Source organism: Polypterus senegalus, chromosome 5, assembly GCF_016835505.1.
Source record: "Polypterus senegalus isolate Bchr_013 chromosome 5, ASM1683550v1, whole genome shotgun sequence".
In the NCBI taxonomy this organism is placed as follows: domain Eukaryota; kingdom Metazoa; phylum Chordata; class Cladistia; order Polypteriformes; family Polypteridae; genus Polypterus; species Polypterus senegalus.
In genome coordinates, this window is record NC_053158.1 from 121866009 (window position 1) to 121892030 (window position 26022).

Sequence of the window (26022 nt, forward strand, 5' to 3'; positions counted from 1 at the left end):
TGTGTCGTTTAAGGGCCCAGAGATCACGGGCATCCAGTATGGTTTTACGGCCTTGACCCTTACTCACAGAGATTTTCGCTGGGTAACACCTTTCTGATATTGCTCCACTATCTTTCTGCGCAGCATTGTGGGAATTGGTGATCCTCTACCCATCTTGGCTTCTGAGAGACACTGCCACTCTGAGAAGCTCTCTTTATACCCAATCATGTTGCCAATTGACCTAATTAGTGTTTATTGGTCTTCCAGCTCTTCGTTATGCTCAAATTTACTTTTTCCAGCCTCTTATTGCTACTTGTCCCAACTTTTTTGTGATTTGTTGACACTGTGAAATTTTGAATCAACATATTTTTCCTTTAAAATGATACATTTACTCGGATTAAACGTTTGATCTGTCATCTACGTTCTATTATAAATAAAATATTGACATTTGCCATCTCCACATCATTGCATTCAGTTTTTATTTACAATTTGTTTAGTGTCCCAACTTTTTTGGAATCCGGTTTGTGTGTGTGTATATATATATATATATATATATATATATATATATATATATATAATATATATATATATATAGATATATATAGATATATATATAGATATATATATATATATATATATATAAATAGATATATATATATACACTAGCAAAATACCGTATAGATTTATATATATAGATATATATATATACACTAGCAAAATACCCGTGTTTCGCAGTGGCGAAGTACTGCCTTAAAATTTTTATTAAGAAGAAAATTAAACCTTTTTAAACTAAGGGAAAATATACCAATAATTATTTGTTAAGGATCTCTTTGTATACCACATTGTCATTTCGGCCCTACAGTTGTAATATGACCAAGCTGTGCTTACTCTTGAGCATGCAACATACAGTTGGCCATGTGAAAAATAATCTTGTCTCAAATCTCACAGCTTGGATTGCTGCTGTCATAATCGGTTTGAGTTTCATGGTTTGTTTCAATTATGACTATTTGCAGGACTTGTGTTGAATTGACATCCGGCATCTGTCAAGCGTTGTAAGCATGCAACCGGTTTCATCAATAACTTCACATCCAGCTTTTGAGAGTTTAAACATTCATAAACATCAAAGTGTCCACTACTGAAATCATCACCTGTGAATCTAGGATGTTTAAGAGGCATTGGAGGTTGTCGAAAGGTGTAAAATATTTGGCCATTTCGGTACACTTGAAAGCGACAACCAAACAATTCAGCGGCATCCATCAACTCGCATGCAGAACCATAGGTGAAGGGCTTAAGCATTTCACTCTTATAGTGCTCCTGTGTAGTATAATCATCTCCTGTACCGTCATCAGTCCACACCTTGAACCTGTCCCAGTCATTCAATACATAAGACACAATGTTCCTCCGGATATCAAGAGTGAGCCTGATATGGCCGTGCAATATGTAACAAAGAGAATGGAAAAGGTAGGTGCCATCTCCGGGGTTGGAAACCACTCTGTAAGTGACAGTTCTTTGATCGATGGTGATTACCTCGATAAACATGTTAATGGGGTACGGTTGGAAAAGGAAATGGGTACCTGAACAGTGTAAAGCAAGTCTAAAATACCTGCACAATAACTATAATCGTAATAAACGAGCAATAAAACAGTGGAGAAGCCGTGGATTAAATAAAAAGACTGTAGTTATCAGCAGGGAGACGTGAATCCCGTGGTGAAGCAAGGAAGGGAATGTAGCGACTGGAGCGACGGACGGCCTTATATTGGCAGGCAGCCAACAACGTGGGAGGCGTTGGGATGGGGGACCCAATGCTGCCTCACACGGATACCGAGCTGCAGGCTATGGAAGTATATATGTACATAAGTAGGATTCAGTTAACCCGCGTACCAAATTTCTTGAAGATGGGCCCATAAGTAACAAAGACCCATTGGAAAGTTCAATATGGCGGCCCACAGTGGCGTCCTACTACTGAAATAAGTACGTTTATCAGTTTCAGTTAGAGCAGGGAAGCCGCCTACCAAATTTTGTGAAGATGGTGCCATAAATAAGAAAGTTCAACATGGCGGACATTGTCGACCGTTATGCGTAGAATTTCTAAATGAAACCTGCTTAACTTTTGTAAGTAAGCTGTAAGGAATGAGCCTGCCAAATTTCAGCCTTCTACCTACACGGGAATTTGGAGAATTAGTGACGTTGGAAAGTTCAATATGGCGGCTGACAGTGGCATCATACCATCAAAATAAGTACATACATCAATTTCGGTTAGCGGAGGGAAGCCGCCTTCCAAAGTTTGTGAAGATGGGGTCAGCCTTCTACCTACACAGGAAATTTGAGAATTAGTGACGTTGGAAAGTTCAATATGGCGGCCCACAGTGGCGTCATACCACCGAAATAAGTACGTCATTGGTTTCGGTTATCGCAGCGAAGTCGCCTACCAAATTTCATGAAGATGGGGCCAAAAATAAGAAAGTTCAACATGGCGGACGTTGTCGACCGTTATGCGTAGAATTTTGAAATGAAACCTGCTTAACTTTTGTAAGTAAGCTGTAAGGAATGAGCCTGCCAAATTTCAGCCTTCTACCTACACGTGAAGTTCTAGAATTAGTGATGAGTGAGTGAGTCAGTGAGGGCTTTGCCTTTTATTAGTATAGATTAATTTATTTGAAACATTTTGCATATAGACTAGTTTTATTTTGCTTCTTCACATTCACATTCAGTAATGCTTCTTCATTATATTTAAAGTTCAACATCTTCCAATGCTTTTTAGTATACAGTGATCCCTTGCTGTATCGCGCTTTGACTTTCGCGGTTTTGCTCTATCGCGGATTTTATATGTAAGCATATGTAAATGTATATTATGGATTTTTCGCTGATTCGCGGATTTCTGCGGACAATGGGTCTTTTAATTTATGATACATGCTTCCTCAGTTTGTTTGCCCAGTTGATTTCATGCAAGGGACGCTATTGGCGGATGGCTTAGAAGCTACCCAATCAGAGCACGTATTACATATTAACTAAAACTCCTCAATGCTATAAGATATGCCTCCTGCGCGGTGCTCGAATTGTTTGCTTGTCTCTGCCTCTATCTCACCCTCTCTGACATTCTCTGCGCCTGACGGAGGGGGTGTGAGCAGAGGTGCTGTTTGCACAGAAGCTGTTTGCCTAGTGGATACGGACGATCCTCTAAGAAATGCCGCTTTATCGAGGTGCGCAAAAGCACACTTATTGATTTTTGATTGTTTGCTTTAATCTCGCGCTCTCTCTCTCTCTCTGACATTCTCTGCGCTTGACGGAGGAGATGTGAGCAGAGGGGTTTTTTGCACAGAGGCTGTTTGCTTAGAAGATACAGACGCTCCTGTAAAAAATGCTGAAAGGCTACCTTCGCATTGATCCCTTCATTGCCGCTGCTTTATCGCGCTTGCATACTTAAAAGCGCAACAGCCCTAGTGATTTTTCATTGTTTACTTTACTCTCTCTCTGACATTCTCCACTCCTTACGCGCACTTTGAAGAGGAAGATATGTTTGCATTCTTTTAATTGTGAGAAAGAACTGTCATCTCTGTCTTGTCATGGAGCACAGTTTAAACTTTTGACTAAAGGGTGTTATTTCATGTCTAGAGGGCTCTAATAATGTTAAAAAACGTATTTAGAAGGTCGTAAACAGGTTTTCTATGCTCTAACTGCGAAAATATTAGATTTATAAATAAAGAATCCTACTTCGTGGAAATTCATTTATCTGTCTGGAGCGGATTAACCGCGATAAACAAGGGTTTATTGTATAACTGTGCGGAGAATATTTATAAACAGTGTGGGAGAGTTTCTAAGGGCTTAAAATATATAAAAATAATCATACAAACATATGGTTTCTACTTCGCGGATTTTCACCTATCGCGGGGGGTTCTGGAACGCAACCCCCGCGATCGAGGAGGGATTACTGTAGTTCCAAGAAATTGTAAGCTAAACAAATGCAATATTTTTATTGGAGCTTGAACATTGTTCTATTTCTTGCAAATGACACTTCTTTTTTTTTTTTAATTTGTAAATGTCCAGCAGAGAGAGAGAGAGCGAGTGTGAGAGCGTTAGTAGTTGCAAGTTTTTCTCATGGACAAAGTACACTGAAATTTTTACTTGCATGTCCCACCAGCACGCAATTCTTCACCATGATAAACAAGAATGTATGAAAAAAATTCTGTTTTATGTAATTGAAACATTTATTATACCAGTTTGCAGTTGTTCAAATATTCACTTATTTCCTGAAAATTTGTGGCGGGTCATGATAAACTCCAGAATAGTCAATATTATTATACTGGATGAATTCAATGTGCATGACTGTGTCAATGCAGTAATACACTGGTTGATTAATTTCCTTGTCTGTATGCAGTCAGTGGAAATGTGTTCATGTATTGTGCTTGTATATCTGCTCTATATGTCGTGTGTGTGTGTATGGTAAATCTGCCCGGCTTTGTATGAAGAAGAACACAGCCACATTTGATGAAAGAATTAGAGTAATGTCTTAAACATGTACCGTGTTGAAATCAATGAAACAGAGCATGCCTAGTGCATCAGTGTGTAGAAAATACAGAAAAGCAAGAATGTGTTTAATTAACATTACCAGCTTCCTTGGAAAGGTTTTAATTTCTGAAGACTTTTACTTCCTCTAATCAAATTCCGTTATCTTTTTGGCCACTTTATCATCCAGTCAGTAACAGCGACATTTTGTACATCTTGATGGAACTTAATTAATTTGAGCTTAAGTTTTTTCATGTACTGAGAATTCCTTGTTTACACTTAGGGCCAATGACAAATGGTTTAGGGGGCTTACATACTTTAATCCATTCGGTATAGAATGGGTGTAGTACAGGACAGCCACAGGCATCATAGACCTATTACTGCTCTGTTGCACATGGCTTGAGTCCACTTGTTCTTTTTTTTGGAGGTGGGGGTTATTGTGTGAAGGTCGGGTCACATACCTGTTCAGTAGGCCTGAGCCTCTTTTTAGTATCCTTATTAATTAAACAAATCACTACACCAACACAGGATCAAGAAAGAGCTATCGAACTGTCAGTCCAGTCTGTGTCGAGGCTAGGTGAGATTTCCTGTTATGCTTTGTTTGACTGACAGCTGTAAGAATTACTTATGCTTAAAAGACATTTTCTGTTCTGGCTACATGTTTGTGTGAACTGCCTTCTGTAATGTTGTAATTAAATCCAACTCTTTATAATAACAGCTAGTGTGAATTTAAACCAAATTTGAATTCTGGCTATAACAATACACATTTGTTAATGGCAGGTTCTGTGTGTAGATGTATGAGTTTATTTCAAGACTTTGTGCTATTTTTACAGCATGCAGAACTGTATAGTGTTGCGTTATTATGTTAGTTCAGTTTTATTTAGGTGTCATTCTTTATGTATGCATTTAGAGTTTCTTTGTATTAAATTGTGTTACAAATAGTGAATGGATGACCGAAGGTATGATTTGGTTCTACTCAGAGCCAACAATATGTTGCAGTACTGTGACCCTGGCTTCTCTTATTTAGCATTAATTGTTTCTAGTCATAATAAATTTGTATTCAGTTTTAAAATTTTATTTGTTTGTTTCTTTGCATGATAATTTGCTATTCATTTTGGTTCTGAGTGATTTTTGTGAAATATCAGACATTGAAAATTTGAGAATGTGTTTTTGAATAACTTTGAATTATAATGATTGCTTTCGTAGGGCAGTAAATATATTTGGTATAATTGTTTCATAACATGCTTGTTATATTGTTGTTATTAATTGTTCAATTTGAGATTCCTTAACATTTCTTTATAGCCATGTTTATAACTACTGTACCAGCGTTCACCAGTCAAACCAGGCTCGAGGTGCTGGAGTCCCTTCTTCAAAGCCTTCCAAGAAAACACAGACCCCAGGAGGGGCACAGTTTGTTGGACTGGAACTTTATAAAAGGCTAAAAGAATTTCTTAAAAACTACTTGACAAATCTACTGAAGGTAACTTTCTAAATTAAAGATATTTACAATCAAACTCTGAAATATATATTTTTTTTTATTAAACTCAGCTGATAAATTTACTTATTTATCTTGTTTTGAGTGATATGATTTTTTTCCATTTCCAGAATTTCACATGTTAACATTAATGCTGCCGTATGCTATTTTATCAACTGTGATTAAGAGCCTCCTTTTAAATGACTGTTTCTTTACTAATGCCATATATATCTTTAAAATTTAAACGCTATAAGTATCTTAACATCTTCAGAACTCTATCTATTGTGTAATACTGTATTTTGTAATTCAATGTTAATGTGCTTATTACAGTCAGAACAGTTAGAATTGAAAACTTGCTGCAACATTAAGTTTACACTTCCAGCCCATTGTAGCTTACAACTCATCCCCTATCTGAGATGACACTTGGAACAGGACTGTTCAATGTTTATCTAAAAGTGTGAAATTGAGAAAATATAAGGGAGAACTATGCTCATCTGTAGACAACTTACTAGTGACCATTTAGTGTTAATCAAGCTGCATTCATATTTGAATTTGAACTTTATTAAATGTAACTACAAAGATGTAAACTATACAGGTAAAATGGTCATTTACATTTTATTTTGAGCAGCTTTATTCAAAATAAAGACAAGTGATCAGAAAAATAAGTACAACTTTAAATCCTTATTGGATTAAAGTTAGGTTAAAGTACATGTTGAATGCAAACTCCCTTTTCCCCTGTTTCCATTAATGGAAAATTTAGTTTATTTTTAACAGTTGTTCTAATACAGGAAACATAAATTGAGATTTGATAACCATTGAAGCAATTTATTAAGGCATATTAGCCCCAATGAAGTTGATATTCATTTTTTTGTCTTGACTTTGCAATTTTAAAATATGTGATTTACAAGGCAAGGGCAATTCTGAGGCATTGCTTCAGTCGGTTATTACTGATTTAATGGTGAGTGCTCATTTTTGTGGCTTTCACAGCAGTACAGGCAAAAGATGACATTTGTTTGTAAAACAACAGTTGGTTGTTTTACCTCGCACTAATTTTGTTCTTGTGTTCTCCAGACATGTTTTTCAGTGGTGCAGTATTTTGCAGATCTGTTTGTACTTTTCATAAGTTCAAATGGTTAGCTTGTCTTGATTGTTAAAACTTAGCTACAGCATTTAACAATATAGTTAGGGAGTTTTCTTTTCTTCCCCACTGCTCTGTTTTTGGTCTACAGGTGTACTCAGCAGCTTTTTTTTTTTTTTCCTCATATCTCTGGTGCAGTAAAATAATTATATTCCAAATCACTCGTAAACTTCAGATCCATGCCTATTGTTTAATGTAAATGTAAAATAAATATCATAATATATATTTTTTTTTTTAAACTATAATGACGCATTAAAACTCTTACTTTAAGGAGCCTTTTTGGTGTCAGCATTGCATACGTAGCTACTTTAGCCAGCACACGGTGCCACATAATTAGCCTCTGTCTTATGTGGCAGCTGACTTGATCCATAATGCCTATAACAATAAGGCATAATTAAAAATATTTAGGTCAACTTTATTACGTTTTGCTCGTTCTGTAGCAGAGAAAACAGTACCCAAATGAATTTAATCTGTTTGTTATTCCATATCAGCTGGGCGTCTGCCTTCTGCACTTGACTATTGTTTCACACAGCAAACTTTTCAAGTTGGGTCTACACACTCTGTCGACTTTCCACCACCACCAGCTGCATTTTTTTTTATTTGTAAAAATTCATATATCGATGGTGATTTATTTTAAAAGTTTGCTCATTATTGTTTGTTAACTTACAGTAGTAGTTTTCTGGTTAAAACCCAAACTTATTTTTACAGAATTTTTAAGTTGCTGCAAATAAAAATGTCCACTAAATGAAAATTGTAAAAGTTACTAAATGATTAAAGATCACTGCAATACAACATTTAGCACATTTATTTATTTTACATTTGTGAGACAAGAATAGACTCGCCTTCATTTATGTAAAATGGAGATATGACATAACTTCTTCTGCCCTCAAGGACCAACAAGCCACTTAGCTTCTGGAAAGATAAAATAATAAGTAAGTTTAGCATATTTAAATGATTTTTGTCTGGGTTTCATATGTGCATCACAGGAAGTGATAGTGTGTCCAACTGTACTTTCTTTATAATGTCATCACTTGGTAGGCACAGAGAATTGCATTTTTTCTTAAAGGTATGCTTGGAAAACACGGGAGAAGTATCTATTGGGTAACTTCAGCCTGGAGGCTGCGATATTCACTCATTAGTGCATGAACCAAAAGTGTTTCATGCTTTCTAGACGTTGTGTGAGTTTAAAAAAAATAAAATAAAATTACCAATAAATCCTCCAGTATGTGGTCTTTCAGGGCAAAAAAGTTATTGCCCTTCCTCACATATTAATTTCTTTGAGTCTATGTGTGTGCGTTTATGTGTGCCATCATGCATGTGTACATATATATTTAAATAAATTATCTCAAACACTGCCCGTGGGAAATTTTTACACATCAGTAGGCCTAGTCCTATGAGTAAATAGAGAAGATTGCTAAAAATCATAGGTTAAACCATTTCTTCAACAGCTATCATTGGACAAAGGTCAAACTGTGTTTGAAGGATATGGAGAGAAGTACTAGACCATACTAGACCAAAAACGATAGGCCTGGAGCCTGTAACAAGGCAAGCATGGTGCAACTTGTTTGGAGAAGATAGGTTGATTTTTTTTTTGTAACTTGCCTTCCTAGAACACTTAGACATTAGTAAAATGTTATCTTGGAAACTGCTTATTCTAAATGTTTGTGTATTTGCTAGAATGTAGTCATCCATGAGCACTACACAAATCAGAAAGCACATGATAATAATTGTAATAATATTATTTGTAATTTTTAAGAAGTGAAAATTTATTTTGATTTTCCACACAGACACACAGGTACACTCTGCTAAAATCTGCTTTCCTTGGTGTTTTGAACAGCATAGAATCCATATTCTCAGCTTAACTTGATTGCAAATTTTTGACCCTATCACCAAACTTCCATTTTTATAGAAGTAAAATCTGGAGATTTAGAAGGTAATTGTCAAAGAATTATCAGCTTAGAGAGAAAAGAAGCTCAAAAGGGGAGCCAAAAAACAAGAGCAAGAAAGTGAATGTCTCCGCTTCATCTTCAGGCCTTTATACAGGTCATAGGCAGCCACAACAGCTGCATCATCAGGAGAACCCATTCAGTTGAACTCAATGTGGAAAATTAAGATTGATAACAAATTAAACTGACCTAATAAAAATTGAAAATTATTAAAAAAAATAAAAACATTGAATGAAACATGATTAAATATAAAAAGGAAAATACCAAAAGCATTTTCATAAAAATATAGCAAAGTAATTAACAAAAAACAATAAAATAAGCAAGCAGTAATTAAAAAAAAAAAAAACTGATGATGCCCTGGTGACAGCATAATTACAAGTATAATTGTCCCAAAGACTGTGAGTATCAACACATCTTCATGTTGGTGTACTGATGTCTAATATTATTTATTATGAGTACCTTCTTAACATTATTTGAAACTCTGTCATGACAGAAGTGATATCTGCTTCTACTAGTGTTCTTAGAAAGCCATGAATTTGTAGGGATTGGAGCAGCTTTGTTACAACCGAACCAGATGGCAGAATAGAATCTTTTACTAAAAATGCCCTTAAGTTCTCAATCAGTCTTTTTTCTCTTCTATAATTCCAGAATTAGAACCATGCTTAGATTCATGTTTAGAACGTTCAAGTGTTCAAAACAGAATTTTGGCATAACTTCGTCATATAACATAAGGCACAAGGGGATTCACAGCTTGTTTGTGCTTGGATTCACTAAGGAAGGTGCCAACCTCTGTAATTTAAAAAATAAATAGAAAATCTGATAACTTTTTCTTGCTAAGCAACTTCACATCACTGTAAGTGAGCAGGTAATTGTGTTGGCAAGAAACTGTCAGAATATTCTACGATGTAGACTTGATGTTGAAGAAATGAACAATACTTGTTTTAGTGTCTAGTGTATCTTTTAGTTTACCGCTATATTTTGCACAAAATATGGACTGATAAATGATGCAAAGTCAAAGCTGCATTTTTTGTGTTAGCCTTGTAACAAGTCCACAAGTCTTTCTTTCATGTATGGTGCACCACCACTTACTCACAATACCCACCTGCTTATCCAGGTTATAGGTATTGGAAAAAATAAACAGTTACTTGGTAAATTATTTGTCCACTTAGTATGGTCTTCTAAGAGAATGAGCCCAAACAAAATTTAATGCAGACTAAGGCCCATCAGAGTAATAATATGTTGCATAAATGTGCAGCTGGGCTGCATTACTTCTCTAATACTTTACTTGGCAAGTATCAGTGAATGGTTCTAAATGCGGTTATTTTTTCATAGATTAAATAATGCTGTTTTTAACTTTTAAATCTGGAATTATCTTGTCAATAATTTTTTTATTATCTCTTACTCTCTAGATGGTCTCATCTTTCTGACTAAAATCCTTGTTACAGATACAGTAGAAAAAACGTTAACAGACTAGCGATTTCAACTGCCTCATTCATTCAATTACTGTGCGTAGTTTTCTGAAAGTGTGAAATGTTGTGCCTGTTAATGTCTCTTAATGTATTTTTTCATGTCAGAAGCATTTCATGGCACAGTAAACACATGCGTTTAATACAGGCTTGCATTGGTAAACTGAAGTCATTGTTCATTCAACTTTAATTTTGGTCTATTTTACGTTTTTTCCTTTTGACAGAGCCATATTCTCGTAAGTGCTGCTTGCACTGCTTTTAAACCCTTAATGTTAACAACATGTTGTTCTCTGAATTTCATTGGTTGCAGAGGGTGGGTTTACATGCAGTGATATTTTTTGGTACATGGCTGTTCCACAACATGGTTTTCTGAAATTCAGCCAGTAGTATCTCAAGAATTTAATTTTATTCATTTTTTTAATTAAGCAGTTTTGTTTAGAATTTACAATGCATTAGTTTTCAACTTAAATAAAAAAAAAAAATGGCCATATTACTTATTGGGTAGTCTTCCATGCTACTTTATTCTAGTGTAATAAGCTCTAAGTAGGCATTCTTGAAATATAGTAGATATTCATGCTGAGAAGAGAGCACCAGCTTTTGATAGCAGTACGACCAAGTTTAGAACACACTCATGTTGTCACATTTCCAGTTCCTTTGTGACCCAAATATTCAGATGACCTAATAAGCTGAACTAAAAAGTTCTTTATGCAGTCTAGAGGGATACCATTGCCATTGTTTACAAAGGCAATTTCTGTTAAAACATGGAAAAAATGAAAATGAGTAAAATAACTGTTAAAATACTTTTTAGTCTTTAGTATCCAAACTGTAATTAAATCAGCTGGAAAGTTTTTAGGCTATCAAGTTTTGTTAAGGTTAAAATCTATAAATTGGGCAAGGAGGAAAAACTTTGTGCATAGTTTACTAATTAAAATAGTTTTTTAAAGTCTCAGTTCTGGGTTTCGACAGTAGCTGAGATTTTCGCTTCAGCTGTTCCTTAATGACAACTTTTTTTTCCAATTCTGTGACTTATTTGCTTTAACAAGACATTTAGAATTTTGTATATTTTGCTTTTCTGAGAACATAATTCAAAACAGAATTCAATAACTGGGAGCTGTCATGAACCCATATGCTATTCACAATAGAACATAGAAAACATCAAATGTTAAAACTGAGAAAATGTACCATTTTAAGAAAAGAATAAGGTCATTATGAATTTGACGGCAGCAAGACAGCTTAAAAAAGATGGACCAGGGCCATGTTTACCACTGTGTAGCAGCCCCTTTTCTCTTTTTTATGTATTTATTTTTATTTTAAAACAGCAGTCCATAAACGTCTTGGATCTGATTAAACCAGTTGCATGACTTTTGGGAGAAGAATGTTATCCCATTCAAAGTCCTGGGTCGTCTGTCATATTTTTCATTTTATGATGTTCCAAATGTTTTCAATTAAGGAAAGGTCTGGACTTTAGGCAGGCCAGTTCAGCACCTGGATTACTCTACTACGAAGCCATGCTGTTGTAGTAGATGTAGTATGTGGTTTAGATTTGTCTTGCTGAAATATGCAAGGCCTTCCCTGAAAAAGACATCATCATATGTTGCTCTAAAACCTGTACCTATACCTTTCAGCATTGATAGTTCCTTTTCAGATGTGCAAGCTGCCAATTCCATAGCCACTAATTCACCCCTATACCATAAGAGATACAGGCTTTTGAACTGAGCTCTGATAACAAGCCGGGTGGTCCCTCTCCTCTTTAGTCCAGAGGATGCAACGTTCATGTTTTCTGAAAAGAATTTCAAATTTTGGTTTGTCTGATCACAGAACAGTTTTCCCACTTTGCCTCAGTCCATTTTATATGAGTGTTGGCCCAGAGATGATGGTGTCGTTTCTGGATCATGTTCACATCTGTCTTCTTCTTTGCATGGTAGAGCTTTAACCTACGTTTGTAAATGGCAAGGTGAACTGTGTTCACAGACAATGATTTCTGAAAGTGTTCCAGAGCCCATGCAGTGATTTCCATGACAGAATTATGCCCGTTTTTAATGCGGTGCCACCTGCGGGTCTGAAGATAATGGGTATCAAGTACTGATTTTTGGGCTTGTCACTTGTGCACAGAGATTTCTCCAGATTCTCAGAATCCTTTGGTGATATTATGTACTGTAGATGATGAGATATTCAAAGTCTTAGCTATTTTATGTTGTGGAAAATTATTCTAAAATTGTTCCACAATTTGTAGACGCAGTTTCTTGCAGGTTAGTGAACCTCAGGCCATCTTTACTTCTGAGTGGCTCTGCCTCTCTAATGTGCTGTTTTTATACCCAATCATGTTACTGACCTTTTTCCAGTTAACCTAATTACTTTTCTAGCCTTTTGTTACTTAATCTCAACTTTTTTGAGACTTGCTGCTGCTAATAAATTCAAAATGAGCTAATATTTTTCATGAACTAGTAAAATATCTCACTTTCAATATTTCATATGTTTTCTATGTTCTTTTGTCATTAAAATATGGGTTTATGACTGGGTGGACACTACTGGAATTTAACAGTAATACTTCAGTCTATCCATCCATTTTCTTATCCTCCTTATCCAGGATAGGCAATGGGGAAGTTGGAGCCTTTCCCAGCAAGCATCAGGTGCAAGGCAGGAACAATTCCCTGGACTGGGTGCCAGCCCATTGCAGGGTGAACACAAACATGAGCCAATTTAACAACACGAATTCACCCAAGTGGCCACTAAATTAAAGGACAGGAGATTGGTGGTGGCTTTTTACATATTTAACTACAATTGGCATCTCCAATGTGTATTCCTTCATTACAAGTGGTTTTTCGGCTGTTATGTTACACAGATAGGTTGCAGCTGGTTGGTTTTCAACACTGAACTAAACTGCAAGTTTAGTTTGATTTATTGGTAAGTTGGTTTACCTTCAATCCCCTGTTAATTCTTTTTTTTTTTAATTAATATAAATCCTACCCAGTATTAACTTTTACTTACGAAAAAAAGAATATATCTAACATACTTGACTTTTATTCAAGTTGACTGGTAAAATGTGTTTTCTTGTTTGCTGTATCAGGATGGAGAAGACCTGATGGATGAAAGTGTGCTCAAGTTCTACACGCAACAATGGGAAGATTACAGGTTTTCAAGCAAAGTATTAAATGGTATTTGTGCCTACCTCAATCGACACTGGGTTCGTCGGGAGTGTGATGAAGGACGCAAAGGAATTTATGAAATATATTCAGTAAGGAAAAATCATTAATAATCGAATTACAGCTAATTGTAGTCATATTTTAGTTCACTCTTACGCAAAGATAATGTTTTAAATTTATTTATTTATTTTAAGCTTGCCTTGGTGACATGGAGGGAATGCTTATTTCGGCCATTAAACAAGCAAGTATGTATAACAAATTTTAAACATTTTTTTACCAACATTAATAATAATAATTATTTATATAGTGCTTTTCTCAATACTCAAAGTGCTTTTTGTCATAGTGAGTAGGGAACCACTTCAGCCACCACTAGTGTTACATTTCTTTGTACCTAGCTGTGCTTGAAAGTAGGAAGTTTCAGCCCTTTGAAAAGTTTACTTTTAAAACTATTTACAAATGGCTAATTCTTAAATTTTCATTTCCCTTTTACTTTTTTCTGATTTTGTTGCATCTTGTCAAATATCCTTATCTCTGTTATATTAATTATAATTCTATGCAGTTTTAACAATCTTTGTATAACAATTTAAATGATATATCTTTTTCTAGGTCACAAATGCTGTTTTGAAATTAATTGAAAAAGAAAGGAACGGAGAAACTATAAATACAAGATTGATTAGTGGTGTTGTCCAGTCTTATGGTAGGTTTTAAATCCACAATCTCTTTTGGTCAAATAAACTTAATCAAAGATAAGTAGTGCTTATTTTTTTATTCTTTGTTTTCCACTTGTTTAAAATTTTTGTAGTTCCTGTTGAAACATTCAATATACACATGTAAAAAAAAAAGGGAACACAGTGAACCAATTTGATTGTAAAGTGACACACAGAAACACATATATAAATCGTTTAACTGTTAGTCACTTCTTGCATCTACCAATAAGCTGGCAAGTAACATCCTTGTTGTTGCCTTTTGTCATTGTCATTTTTTTTTTGCTCTTCCCTTTAACTGTCTCTAGACTGGTTTGAGAAAAGCATCGTTTTCTGCAACATATTTCTTTATTCTAGCCAACAATTTTAAAACTTTATTTTTAACAACCCAATGGCCGATCCATAATATTCGTGTCCCTTAAATTTATCTACATTTTTTTCTCCTTTTTTTTTTTTTTAAACCGTAATCATATGCAGGATAGTGTTTCATAATATAAAGGTATAGGCATTTTTCTGTTTTCTGTTGTATTCTTTATATTTATGATTAAACTTTAGAAAAGGATATTTTCCATATTATTTAATTGGTACCTTTTAATTGTAGTTACCACTTGTGATAAAGTATAGTATGATTCCAAAATGACTGTGAACAGCCATTCATGCAAGCACTAATGAAACACAGTAGCATAGTGATAACATTTAGTAATACTGTTTTGCATGTGCATAGTGCCTTACATAACTTGCACCTAAGGAGAGCTGTCAGTTTTACTTTTCCCTTCAGTTTAAATTTTATATTGCTCACCTTCTATTGAAAAAATTCAGTGCACTGCATCTGTATGGCTTTAATTGTAGTACTAGCATGCAACCGTGTGAACTGTTCATATACCCTTTAAATGCTTCAGTGTCATACCTGGGCTATTCACACTGTTTGCTGTATAATGTATCTCTATGCTATTTTCTGACTTGTCTGTTAGATAACTGGTCTTCAAAGCACAAGTCAGTTGATTTTGCCGAATGTACAGTAAACATGTTTTCACCCTTTTTTTTTTTTTTCACCTCACAAAAATAGCAGGACTTGAAAGACATGGGTATAAAGATCCAATACACAATTTTATCCTATCGACTCTAGAAAATATTTTATTTCACACAAACATCTTTACTGATTTGCATGGTAACAGAAAAGAAGTTACATTTTTTTTGACACATTCAATGTTCTGGAGTTGACACGTCTTTTTGAACTGAGTAGCTTTGTCTTGTCAAAACATTTCTTGTTTAAAGCAAGTCCCATAAATCAGTGACATGATAAATTATTTCAAAAGTGGAAATGGTTATTTTACTTTCCTAATTACAACTTTTATTGAAGTCTTTAAATTGGCTTTCTGCAAATGATATCCTAGATCTTCTTTGCCTGTAACCTTCCTTCATAAATAGTGTTTATGGGGAAAGAAAAAACATAAACAAAAGAAAAACTCAAATTTGGTTTAAAGAGATCACTCATGCGTTTAAAAAAGAATTCAGAAAACTTGAATGTAGGTTAAGAACAAGGTTACAGGTTCTTACTGCTGGGATGGCAGACAGTGTTAAAAGGTATAAACAACTTTTTTTTTTTTTCTGAATACTACACCAGATTAATAGATGAAAGCAGAAAAAAAGTGGAGTGCTTATTTTGAACAGCTGCTAGAATGGCAAATGGGGAAGAATCAACTGCACTTCAAAATTCATATAAACATTAGCAGAATAGATTCTATGAACTTATTTAATGATAAAGTGAATGTTTGAAGATCCCATATTTCATATTCCTTTCTCAGAATTTGTATTGTAGCTTCAATTTGCCAAATATTTAATCAACTGCCTTAGTAATTGTAACTTTATACAAAAACAGGGAATCAAAGCCATTTACAACATGAAGCCCGAAAACCTGTTCTTTAAACTGCTGAAAAGATTAATTACTGTTCTGGCAGCCCCATTATTCTTTTGCAGTTGTACCAGTCAATAATGTACTAAACATAACACATCATTATTCAAAAATGCTAATCTAGCCACATTTATAAGGAGTTTCCTCTTCTCTGTAAAGTTTTAATTAAAAAAAACACAGTAGTTGTCAGGCAGCTTAAGTCTCACTTACAGTTTAACTTGTCCACCAGCTAAAGAACAAAACTGACATAACTCATATTGTCAATGAAATTTTAATGCCTTCTGATAAAGGACATGCTACACTTATCTTGCAATGCCCCTGACATCATTAACCAATGTCTTCCATTAAATAGACTTGAAAATTACACTGAGTGCTCAATGCTGTTCTTGTATGGTTAAGTTAATACTTACCAATTTCACTGTGCACAGGAATGGAATGTGTATATATGAAAGGGGACCCACAAATTCCCAGAATTGGTCAATAGCATAGGAAGAGGGTGACGTTATCAACAATGCTGCATTGCATGCCTGCAATGTTGTTACTCAGTCTGCCAAATGGCACTGTGCTGAGCTGATCGAGATGCAAATTTCTGATATTTATTCTGCAATCGTGGAGGTGATTTTTTTTTTTTTTCTTCAAATTTCAAAACAATGATGATCATGTTTTTTGACATTAATGAATTTTTTAAATAGTTTCCCCAAGAACAGACTGTTAATCATTAACATTACACTAAAATGCTGAAGTGTCTGCAGATAAGCAACAGGAGAAAAAAAATATCCGTAGCAGTGGCACACACAAAACTGAATTTTGCACCAAGACAGCTCACCTGCACACAGCACTTATCGGTTAAAGAGTTTCTGAACAAAAATAATTTGGTTGATGATCACATTACCCAAATTCACCAGATGTTACTTCCTGTAACTTTTTTGTTTGAAAAAATAAAATTGAGACTGAAGGGAGGATGATTTGCTACCTTGTTAAAAATCCAGAAAAAAAGTCACAGGAGATGTAGACACACTGTAACTTAAAATGAGTACAGGAAATGTTTCCAGGAATGGAAGAAATGCTGGGACAAGCATATTGCTTTTTGTTTTTTTTAACAATTCAGAAAAAATTGAGGTCCCCCCATACACAGTCACATACTGTATATACTTGCGGATAAGTCGGACTTGATTTTACCGCATAATTTCTGATATTTTATAATTTTGGTTATACAGGGTGACACAGAAAAACGGGAACTTTTGAAATGCGTAGTGGCAGCCATGTACAGTTGGCAGCACTGCGGAACAGGGACCTTGAGCTGTAAACAATCTCGCCATTTAGTAAATTAGTAATCAGTTGCAAGGCAATCAATGGCAGCTGTGTGAGAATTGTTTGGTAACTGTGTCATCTCAAGATTCAGTGACATTCCCTGGCCCTCAAGATCACCGGATTTGTCAATTTGTGATTTTTTTTTCTTGTGGGGCCACCTTAAGAGTCGGGTTTACACGACTCGGCCAAGGATATTGGATGAATTGAAACAAAGAATTCAAGACGAAATTCATGGTATCCCAGCTGAGATGTTGCACCGATCATTGGGGAACCTCAACAGCAGATTGGAAGAATGCATACGTACAGGAGGACGCCATCTACAGGACGTAATTTTCAGACATTGATAATTTGGATTACTGTCTCTTAAAAGGCAAGTTGTAGTGGTTCAATTGCTGTCAATAATTTTTTTTGTTGGATTTCTTCCATTTTTATTGTGTTTTTCAAAAGTTCACGTTTTTCTGTGTCGCCCTGTATATAACCGACATTTAAAAAAAAATCAGAAATTATACGGTCAAATGCAGAAAACTCACGCTATTGGTCCAAGAGATAAAGATATGCTAACACCCACCTGAGAGAGTAACCACGGAGCACACATTCGAGGTCTGGTTTTTTTTTTAATGATTGATTTTTTTGGGTTTCAAGACCTGACTTATACGTGAGTATATATGGTAGTTTTGAAGTAATATGCCTCACGCCTGGACAAACTTGTTAAGAAGGCAGGCTCTATTGTAGGAGTAAAGTTGGACAGTTAAACATCTGTGGCAAAGCGACGGGCATTAAACTCCTGTCAATCATGAATAATCCACTGCATTCACTGAACAGTGTCATTTCCAGGCAGAGGAGTAGCTTCAGTGACAGACTTTTGTCACTGTCTTGCTCCACTGACAGACTGAGGAGATCGTTCCTCCCCCACACTATGCGACTGTTCAATTCTACCCGGGGGAGTAAATGCTAACATTACTCAAAGTTATTGTCTGCTTTTTTATTTTTTTATTTTTTTCATTTTTTAATTTTTTTTTTCATTTTTATTACTATTTAATTTAATATTGTTTCTTTGTATCAGTTTACTGCTGCTGGATTATGTGAATTTCCCCTTGGGATTAATAAAGTATCTATCTATCGATCTACAGTATCTATCGCCCCTAAGGGGCTAGTTTCATTTTACATACTGCCACTGGAGGGGACAGTTAGAAAACATAAAATTCACTATTGCCTGCATGTATATTATACTTAGCTATAAACTTTTCCTCACACCAAGCAACATTTCTCCTATTGTACACTTAATTGTGTTAAGGAATTGAACGATTGTATGAGTGATAACTGATTGTCTTTGAATTGAGAAACTAATAAAATTGTATTAACTGGTTGGAATAGTACAGGTAATAAAAAAGATTGAAAAAGTGACATGACCTTATATCAGTTTTATGCAATGAGTATGCAATTAATGCATTATTTTTATCATTAATAACTAAACAACTACAACATTGTCTATAGCCAATTTTTTTCACCCTAAAATTTAATTAACATGTTTCAGAACTATGGATGATACAGAGAATTCAATTTCATCGATTTATTTTTAGTAAAACTGACTGTTGCAGTGCATTATTCGCAAACTGTTCAAATTGTGTCTGCTTGTAGCTTTCAATTCTTTCAAAATGGTGCAGCAAGAGCCATCACTAGAAACAGGAACTACGACTACATGCCTGTTGTTCTTAAGTCTTTATGCTACCTTCCAGTTAAGTCTAGAGTTGTGTTCAAAATTCTTTTTAAATATAAAGCTTTTAAATGGCTAAATCTTCTTCACTTATCCAGACTCATCAATATATAAATACTGGAATTAATGCTATAATCTCAAGAAGCCAGTCTACTAACAATTCCTCAGGTTAATAAAGCAGTAGGAGCATTTTTAAGTTTCAGCCGTAGGGCCCAAAAGGTGTGGAATTTACTTCTGTAAGAGCTATCCTATCAGTCTGAGCATTTAAACCCAGGCTAGCATAATCTGGTAAGAGCTGCTGATTATCTATTCATATTGCATTTCTGTGTGTTTTTCATGTGTACAAGAACAAAAGCATGACCATCATTATGAACTGTTACTGCTTGTCTTCTGCTGTGGTATTGCAACGGTGCCAATCTAGTACTCTTACAAATGAGAAGTGTCTTGCGGTCTTAGAATTTAAGGTAGTAAGGATTTCATCTTCTTATTCAACCGTCCCAAATACATAATTATGCTCTAGAATTCTTTGAGGTGTCATCCACTTGGCTTAGGTCACACAACTGACTTTGTCTGTTAAAATTGACCATATACCACTAAGTGTTTATTTTTTCCAGAAATATTCATGGAAGGAGTTTTTGCTTTCCTCTCTTTCATTGTTGTCAATTTGTCATATCTCAGTTACAGTTTTAATAGGCTTATATTGTCACGATATATTAATCAGATTGATATTTCAAAAATTGCTCTCTTTTACTGTATGTTTTATATAGTTTGTCTTTATGGATGTAAATGACGTATGATTTATATTGTTAAAGCTGTAAAATTGTTCAAGAACTAAGACTGTACTCAGTGAAGAGCATTATGCAAACCTACATTATACTGAAGAGATTTTGAATAAGATCAGCAATCCTGTTCTTATAAACAACATCAATTTCAGTTTTGAAGTTACCTAAAGTACCATTGTCTAACACATTACTTAGTAATTTACTCTACATGTCTGATACATATGTTTCCTATTTTCTGTTGATGTCCTTACGTCCCTGTTCTTTTTTTTTTTTTAAACTTTTACCTAAAATACACAGAATGATAAGCTGCCAGACCAATCTGTAGTTTCTGCTGTAAAGTCAGTACTGCAACCATTAACCCAGTTTATTCATTTTCATATCTCACTGTTTGTGTCATAGTCACATTCTTATATCACAGACTCGACACATTTCATATGTCATCTACAGGATACTGCATATCAAGATGGCTTTATTTTGTCCATCATGGACATAGCTTCATTATAGACCATTATCCCCCAAGACTCTGCCCTGAACATAATTCAAAATCTGTTATTACAACTTTCTGCTTACTAAAGCAGTCTGGATAATTTCATTGTACAACTTTTGCATATTGCTTTAAGATAGAATTTATTTGTATTTAATAGCAACTTCTGCCGTGATATGTACATGAGTTGTGATGGGTGCAGCCTTTAGCCCTAGCATTGCAAGTTTATATGTATCAAATTTGAAAAACAATTAATCTATTCTTCAAATAACCCATTCATTGATCATTTAGTAATTTGGCTTTATTATATTCATATTTCTGATCTAGAAGGGCACATTAGATTACTTACATTATTTTCATTAGATATGTTAAGTAATTGTGGTTCTAATCCATCTTTTACACTTAATCACATTGTAATTTTTTTTTTTTAGATATTAGTATATATGTGCAGAATTACTCATTTAAATTTTCTTTATATTGGAAAACAAATGACTATAGTATATTATCACATATCTCTAATTTTCATACTAGGTCCCTGTTCAGTAATTTACCTGTATCCCGGTTTTGTTGTATTTGCCAAATTTGCTCAGAATAGGATGATTTCATTTGTTAAGATAAGGATATGAAATCCCGATTTCTGGATAGAGAACATTGTGAAGCTAGCTGCAAAATGGTGCTCAAAGGTACCGTTTCCATTAACAGGAATTTATTACTTACACCACAGGTGAAACATACAACCACTAACAGAGTTGTTTGCAATCTTATATATTCCAGCTATGCTAATCAGTTTAGATTCAACTTCCTGAAATATTGGCATATATTAAAATTACATCCTAGTTTCTCTGAAGCACCTGTTTTTGCTTTTCCTTGTGATCGGCATCTCCACAATTATGTAGTTAATTATTGTGTGCTTTGATTTCCTTTCACCCTGTTACTACTTCTAATTATAGTACATTACCCTGGACATGTTCCCTGTTTACACTGCAGTTGTTGTGCAACTGTTTTGAAAGGGAAATTAATCACCACCCCACAGGGCGACGTTTATCTCAAGTACAGATCTAATTGTAGTTCTGCTGTGCATAGTTAAAACCTTACCCTCTATTTGCTATCATATTGCAGAACATGAAAGGAATATTTAGTACTAAATCTGTTTTAACATCCTCTATCTGGACACTTTTATTACTGGTAACCACAAATTTCAGACCTTAGGTTCACTGTTTTTGAAATAGTAAAACCAAACCCTCAACTTACTGTCCTGTAGATAAATGCATTAACTTTTTAAATTAAATGCATTTTACCCAATTGGTTTAAACAGGTCACTTGATTGGGTGTATTTTCTGTAATATTCCCCTTAGTGTCGCCATTCTCATTCTTTTATTTCTGTTCAGACAGTCATAGACTGCTCTGTGTTTACAGTGGTGTGAAAAACTATTTGCCCCCTTCCTGATTTCTTATTCTTTTGCATGTTGTCACACAAAATGTTTCTGATCATCAAACACATTTAACCATTAGTCAAATATAACACAAATAAACACAAAATGCAGTTTTTAAATGATGGTTTTTATTATTTAGGGAGAAAAAAAAATCCAAACCTACATGGCCCTGTATGAAAAAGTAATTGCCCCCAGTACCTAATAACTGGTTGGGCCACCCTTAGCAGCAATAATTGCAATCAAGCATTTGCGATGACTTGCAATGAGTCCTTTACAGAGCTCTGAAGGAATTTTGGCCCACTCATCTTTGCAGAATTGTTGTAATTCAGCTTTATTTGAGGGTTTTCTAGCAGGAACCGCCTTTTTAAGGTCATGCCATAGCATTTCAATTGGATTCAGGTCAGGACTTTGACTAGGCCACTCCAAAGTCTTCATTTTGTTTTTCTTCAGCCATTCAGAGGTGGATTTGCTGGTGTGTTTTGGGTCATTGTCCTGTTGCAGCACCCAAGATCGCTTCAGCTTGAGTTGACGAACAGATGGCCAGACATTCTACTTCAGGAGTTTTTGGTAGACCGTAGAATTCATGGTTCCATCTATCACAGCAAGCCTTCCAGGTCCTGAAGCAGCAAAACAACCCCAGACCATCACACTACCACCACCATATTTTACTGTTGGTATGATGTTCTTTGTCTGAAATGCTGTGTTCCTTTTGTAACGGGACATTTGCCTTCCAAAAAGTTCAACTTTTGTCTCATCAGTCCACAAGGTGTTTTCCCAAAAGTCTTGGCAATCATTGAGATGTTTCTTAGCAAAATTGAGACAAGCCCTAATGTTCTTTTTGCTTAACAGTGGTTTGCGTCTTGGAAATCTGCCATGCAGGCCGTTTTAGCCCAGTCTCTTTCTTATGGTGGAGTCGTGAACACTGACCTTAATTGAGGCAAGTGAGGCCTGCAGTTCTTTAGACGTTGTCCTGGGGTCTTTTGTGACCTCTAGGATGAGTCGTCTCTGCGCTCTTGGGGTAATTTTGGTCGGCCAGCCACTCCTGGGAAGGTTCACCACTGTTCCATGTTTTTGCCATTTGTGGATAATGGCTCTCACTGTGGTTCGCTGGAGTCCCAAAGCTTTAGAAATGGCTTTATAACCTTTACCAGACTGATAGATCTCAATTACTTCTCATTTGTTCCTGAATTTCTTTGGATCTTGGCATAATGTCTAGCTTTTGAGGTGCTTTTGGTCTACTTCTCTGTGTCAGGCAGCTCCTATTTAAGTGATTTCTTAATTGAAACAGGTGTGGCAGTAATCAGGCCTGGGGGTGACTATGGAAATTGAACTCAGGTGTGATACACCACAGTTAGGTTATTTTTTAACAAGGGGGCAATTACTTTTTCACACAGGGCCATGTAGGTTTGGATTTTTTTTCTCCCTAAATAATAAAAACCATCATTTAAAAACTGTATTTTGTGTTTACTTGTGTTATATTTGACTAATGGTTAAATTTGTTTGATGATCAGAAACATTTTGTGTGACAAACATGCAAAAGAATAAGAAATCAGGAAGGGGGCAAATAGTTTTTCACACCACTGTATCTTTCATTATTAGCTGTCAGTTGTGTTTTTTGCATGAATAATTTTCCTCTTATTAAAAATAGTTTTCTTTTTATAAAATATATATGCTTTTATGTATGTTAACTGCATGATAGGTGGAATTATATATTTAATCTGTTAATAGATTTTTTTCATGGTTTTACTGTAATAAATTGGTTAGTATTTACATTTTCTACTTGTTCATTGTGCTTATTTATGTTGGTTTTCCTGCTTATTCTAGATATTACATTTTAAATATTAAAAATGTGATTTTATATAAACAATATTAAGGTAATATTCATATTCACACGTGGACAAAATTGTTGGTACCCTTCAGTTAATGAAAGAAAAACTCAAAAGGTTCACAGAAATAACTTTAATCTGACAAAAGTAATAATAAATAAAAATTCTATGAAATTTAACCAATGAAAGTCAGACATTGATTTTCAACCATGCTTCAACAGAATTATTTAAAAAAATAAACTCATGAAACAGGCCTGGACAAAAATGATGGTACCCCTAGAAAAGACTGAAAATAATGTAACCAAAGGGACATGTTAATCCATGGTGTGTCCACTAATTAGCATCACAGGTGTCTACAATCTTGTAATCAGTCAGTGGACCTATATATAGGGCTCCAGGTAGTCACTGTGTTGTTTGGTGACATGGTGTGTACCACACTCAACATGGACCAGAGGAAGCGAAGGAAAGAGTTGTCTCAGGAGATTAGAAAGAAAATTATAGACAAGCATGTCAAAGGTAAAGGCTATAAGACCATCTCGAAGCAGCTTGATGTTCCTGTGACTACAGTTGCACATATTATTCAGAAATTTAAGATCCATGGGACTGTAGCCAACCTCCTGGACGTGGCGCAGGAGGAAAATTGATGACAAATCAAAGAGACGGATAATACGAATGGTAACAAAAGAGCCCAGAAAAACTTCTAAAGAGATCCAAGGTGAACTTCAAGCTCAAGGAACATCAGTGTCAGATCGCACCATCCGTCGTCATTTGAGCCAAAGTGGACTTCATGGGAGACGACCAAGGAGGACACCATTGTTGAAAACAAATCATAAAAAGCCAGACTGGAATTTGCCAAACTACATGTGGACAAGCCACAAAGATTCTGGGAGAATGTCCTATGGACAGATGAGACAAAAATTGAACTTTTTGCCAAGGCACATCAGCTCTATGTTCACAGACGGAAAAATGAAGCATATCAAGAAAAGAACACTGTCCCTTCTGTGAAACATGGAGGAGGCTCTGTTATGTTCTGGGGCAGCTTTGCTGCATCTGGCACAGGGTGTCTTGAATCTGTGCAGGGTACAATGAAATCTCAAGACTATCAAGGGATTCTAGAGAGAAATGTGCTGGCCAGTGTCAGAAAGCCTGGTTTCAGTCGCAGGTCATGGGTCTTGCAACAGGACAATGACCCAAAACACACAGCTAAAAACACCCAAGAATGGCTAAGAGGAAAACATTGGACTATTCTAAAGTGGCCTTCTATGAGCCCTGACCTCAATCCTATTGAGCATCTTTGGAAAGAGCTGAAACATGCTGTCTGGAAAAGGCACCCTTCAAACCTGAGATAACTGGAGCAGTTTGCTCATGAGGAGTGGGCCAAAATACCTGCTGAGAAGTGCAGAAGTCTCATTGACAGTTACAGGAATCGTTTGATTGCAGTGATTGCCTCAAAAGGTTGTGCAACAAAATATTAAGTTAGGGGTACCATCATTTTTGTCCAGGCCTGTTTCATGAGTTTATTTTTTTAAATAATTCTGTTGAAGCATGGTTGAAAATCAGTGTCTGACTTTCATTGGTTAAATTTCATAGAATTTTTATTTATTATTACTTTTGTCAGATTAGGGTACCAACAATTTTGTCCACGTGTGTAGTATGCTACTTGAGAGTAACGGCACAGAGTCCAACAATGAAATATAACCTGTACTGTCTAAATGTGATCAAAGCACATCACTGTGTGCTCTCAGTATATTTTGCCATTTTCTGAGTAGTCACTTATGTGAAACATGCCCTTTCTATAGCATATGTGAGGTAGCACATAATTTTCATGTACTCTAGTTATTGCCAAACAAACCACATTATAATTGCAAATGTTTGTGCACAAATGCAGCTTTTGAATAAAGGAAAATTGTTTCTGTTAAAAAAAGAATAATAAATCCACTATGTGTCCATTGAGTGTTAACTTCTGGTTTGATTGAAAGCTTGCAATTGAAATGCAAATGAACTAACTGGAGGTTGGAACAAGGTAACTAGTCATCTGATTCAGCACAGATGGACTGAATGTGAAATTGCCTTAAGTATAACCAGCAATCCCCCTTGACATATACTCTATATATTGGGGTGTGTAACCTAGTATCCTATTAGCCTTCTTGATCACTTCTGTGCACTGCCTGCATGTAGACGGATGAGTCCACAACTCTTCCATGGTG

The 26022-nt window shown here is 35.4% G+C and overlaps 1 protein-coding gene across 1 annotated transcript in view; it reads left to right on the plus strand.

The window, feature by feature from the left end:
• Positions 1-26022, plus strand: part of cul1b (cullin 1b) — a 173229-nt gene that overhangs the window by 39312 nt on the left and 107895 nt on the right. The window contains exons 3-6 of the mRNA XM_039753311.1: positions 5785-5962; positions 13574-13741; positions 13844-13894; positions 14256-14346. Coding sequence (XP_039609245.1) covers positions 5785-5962; positions 13574-13741; positions 13844-13894; positions 14256-14346 — 488 coding nt within the window. The remainder of the gene's footprint in view (positions 1-5784; positions 5963-13573; positions 13742-13843; positions 13895-14255; positions 14347-26022) is intronic.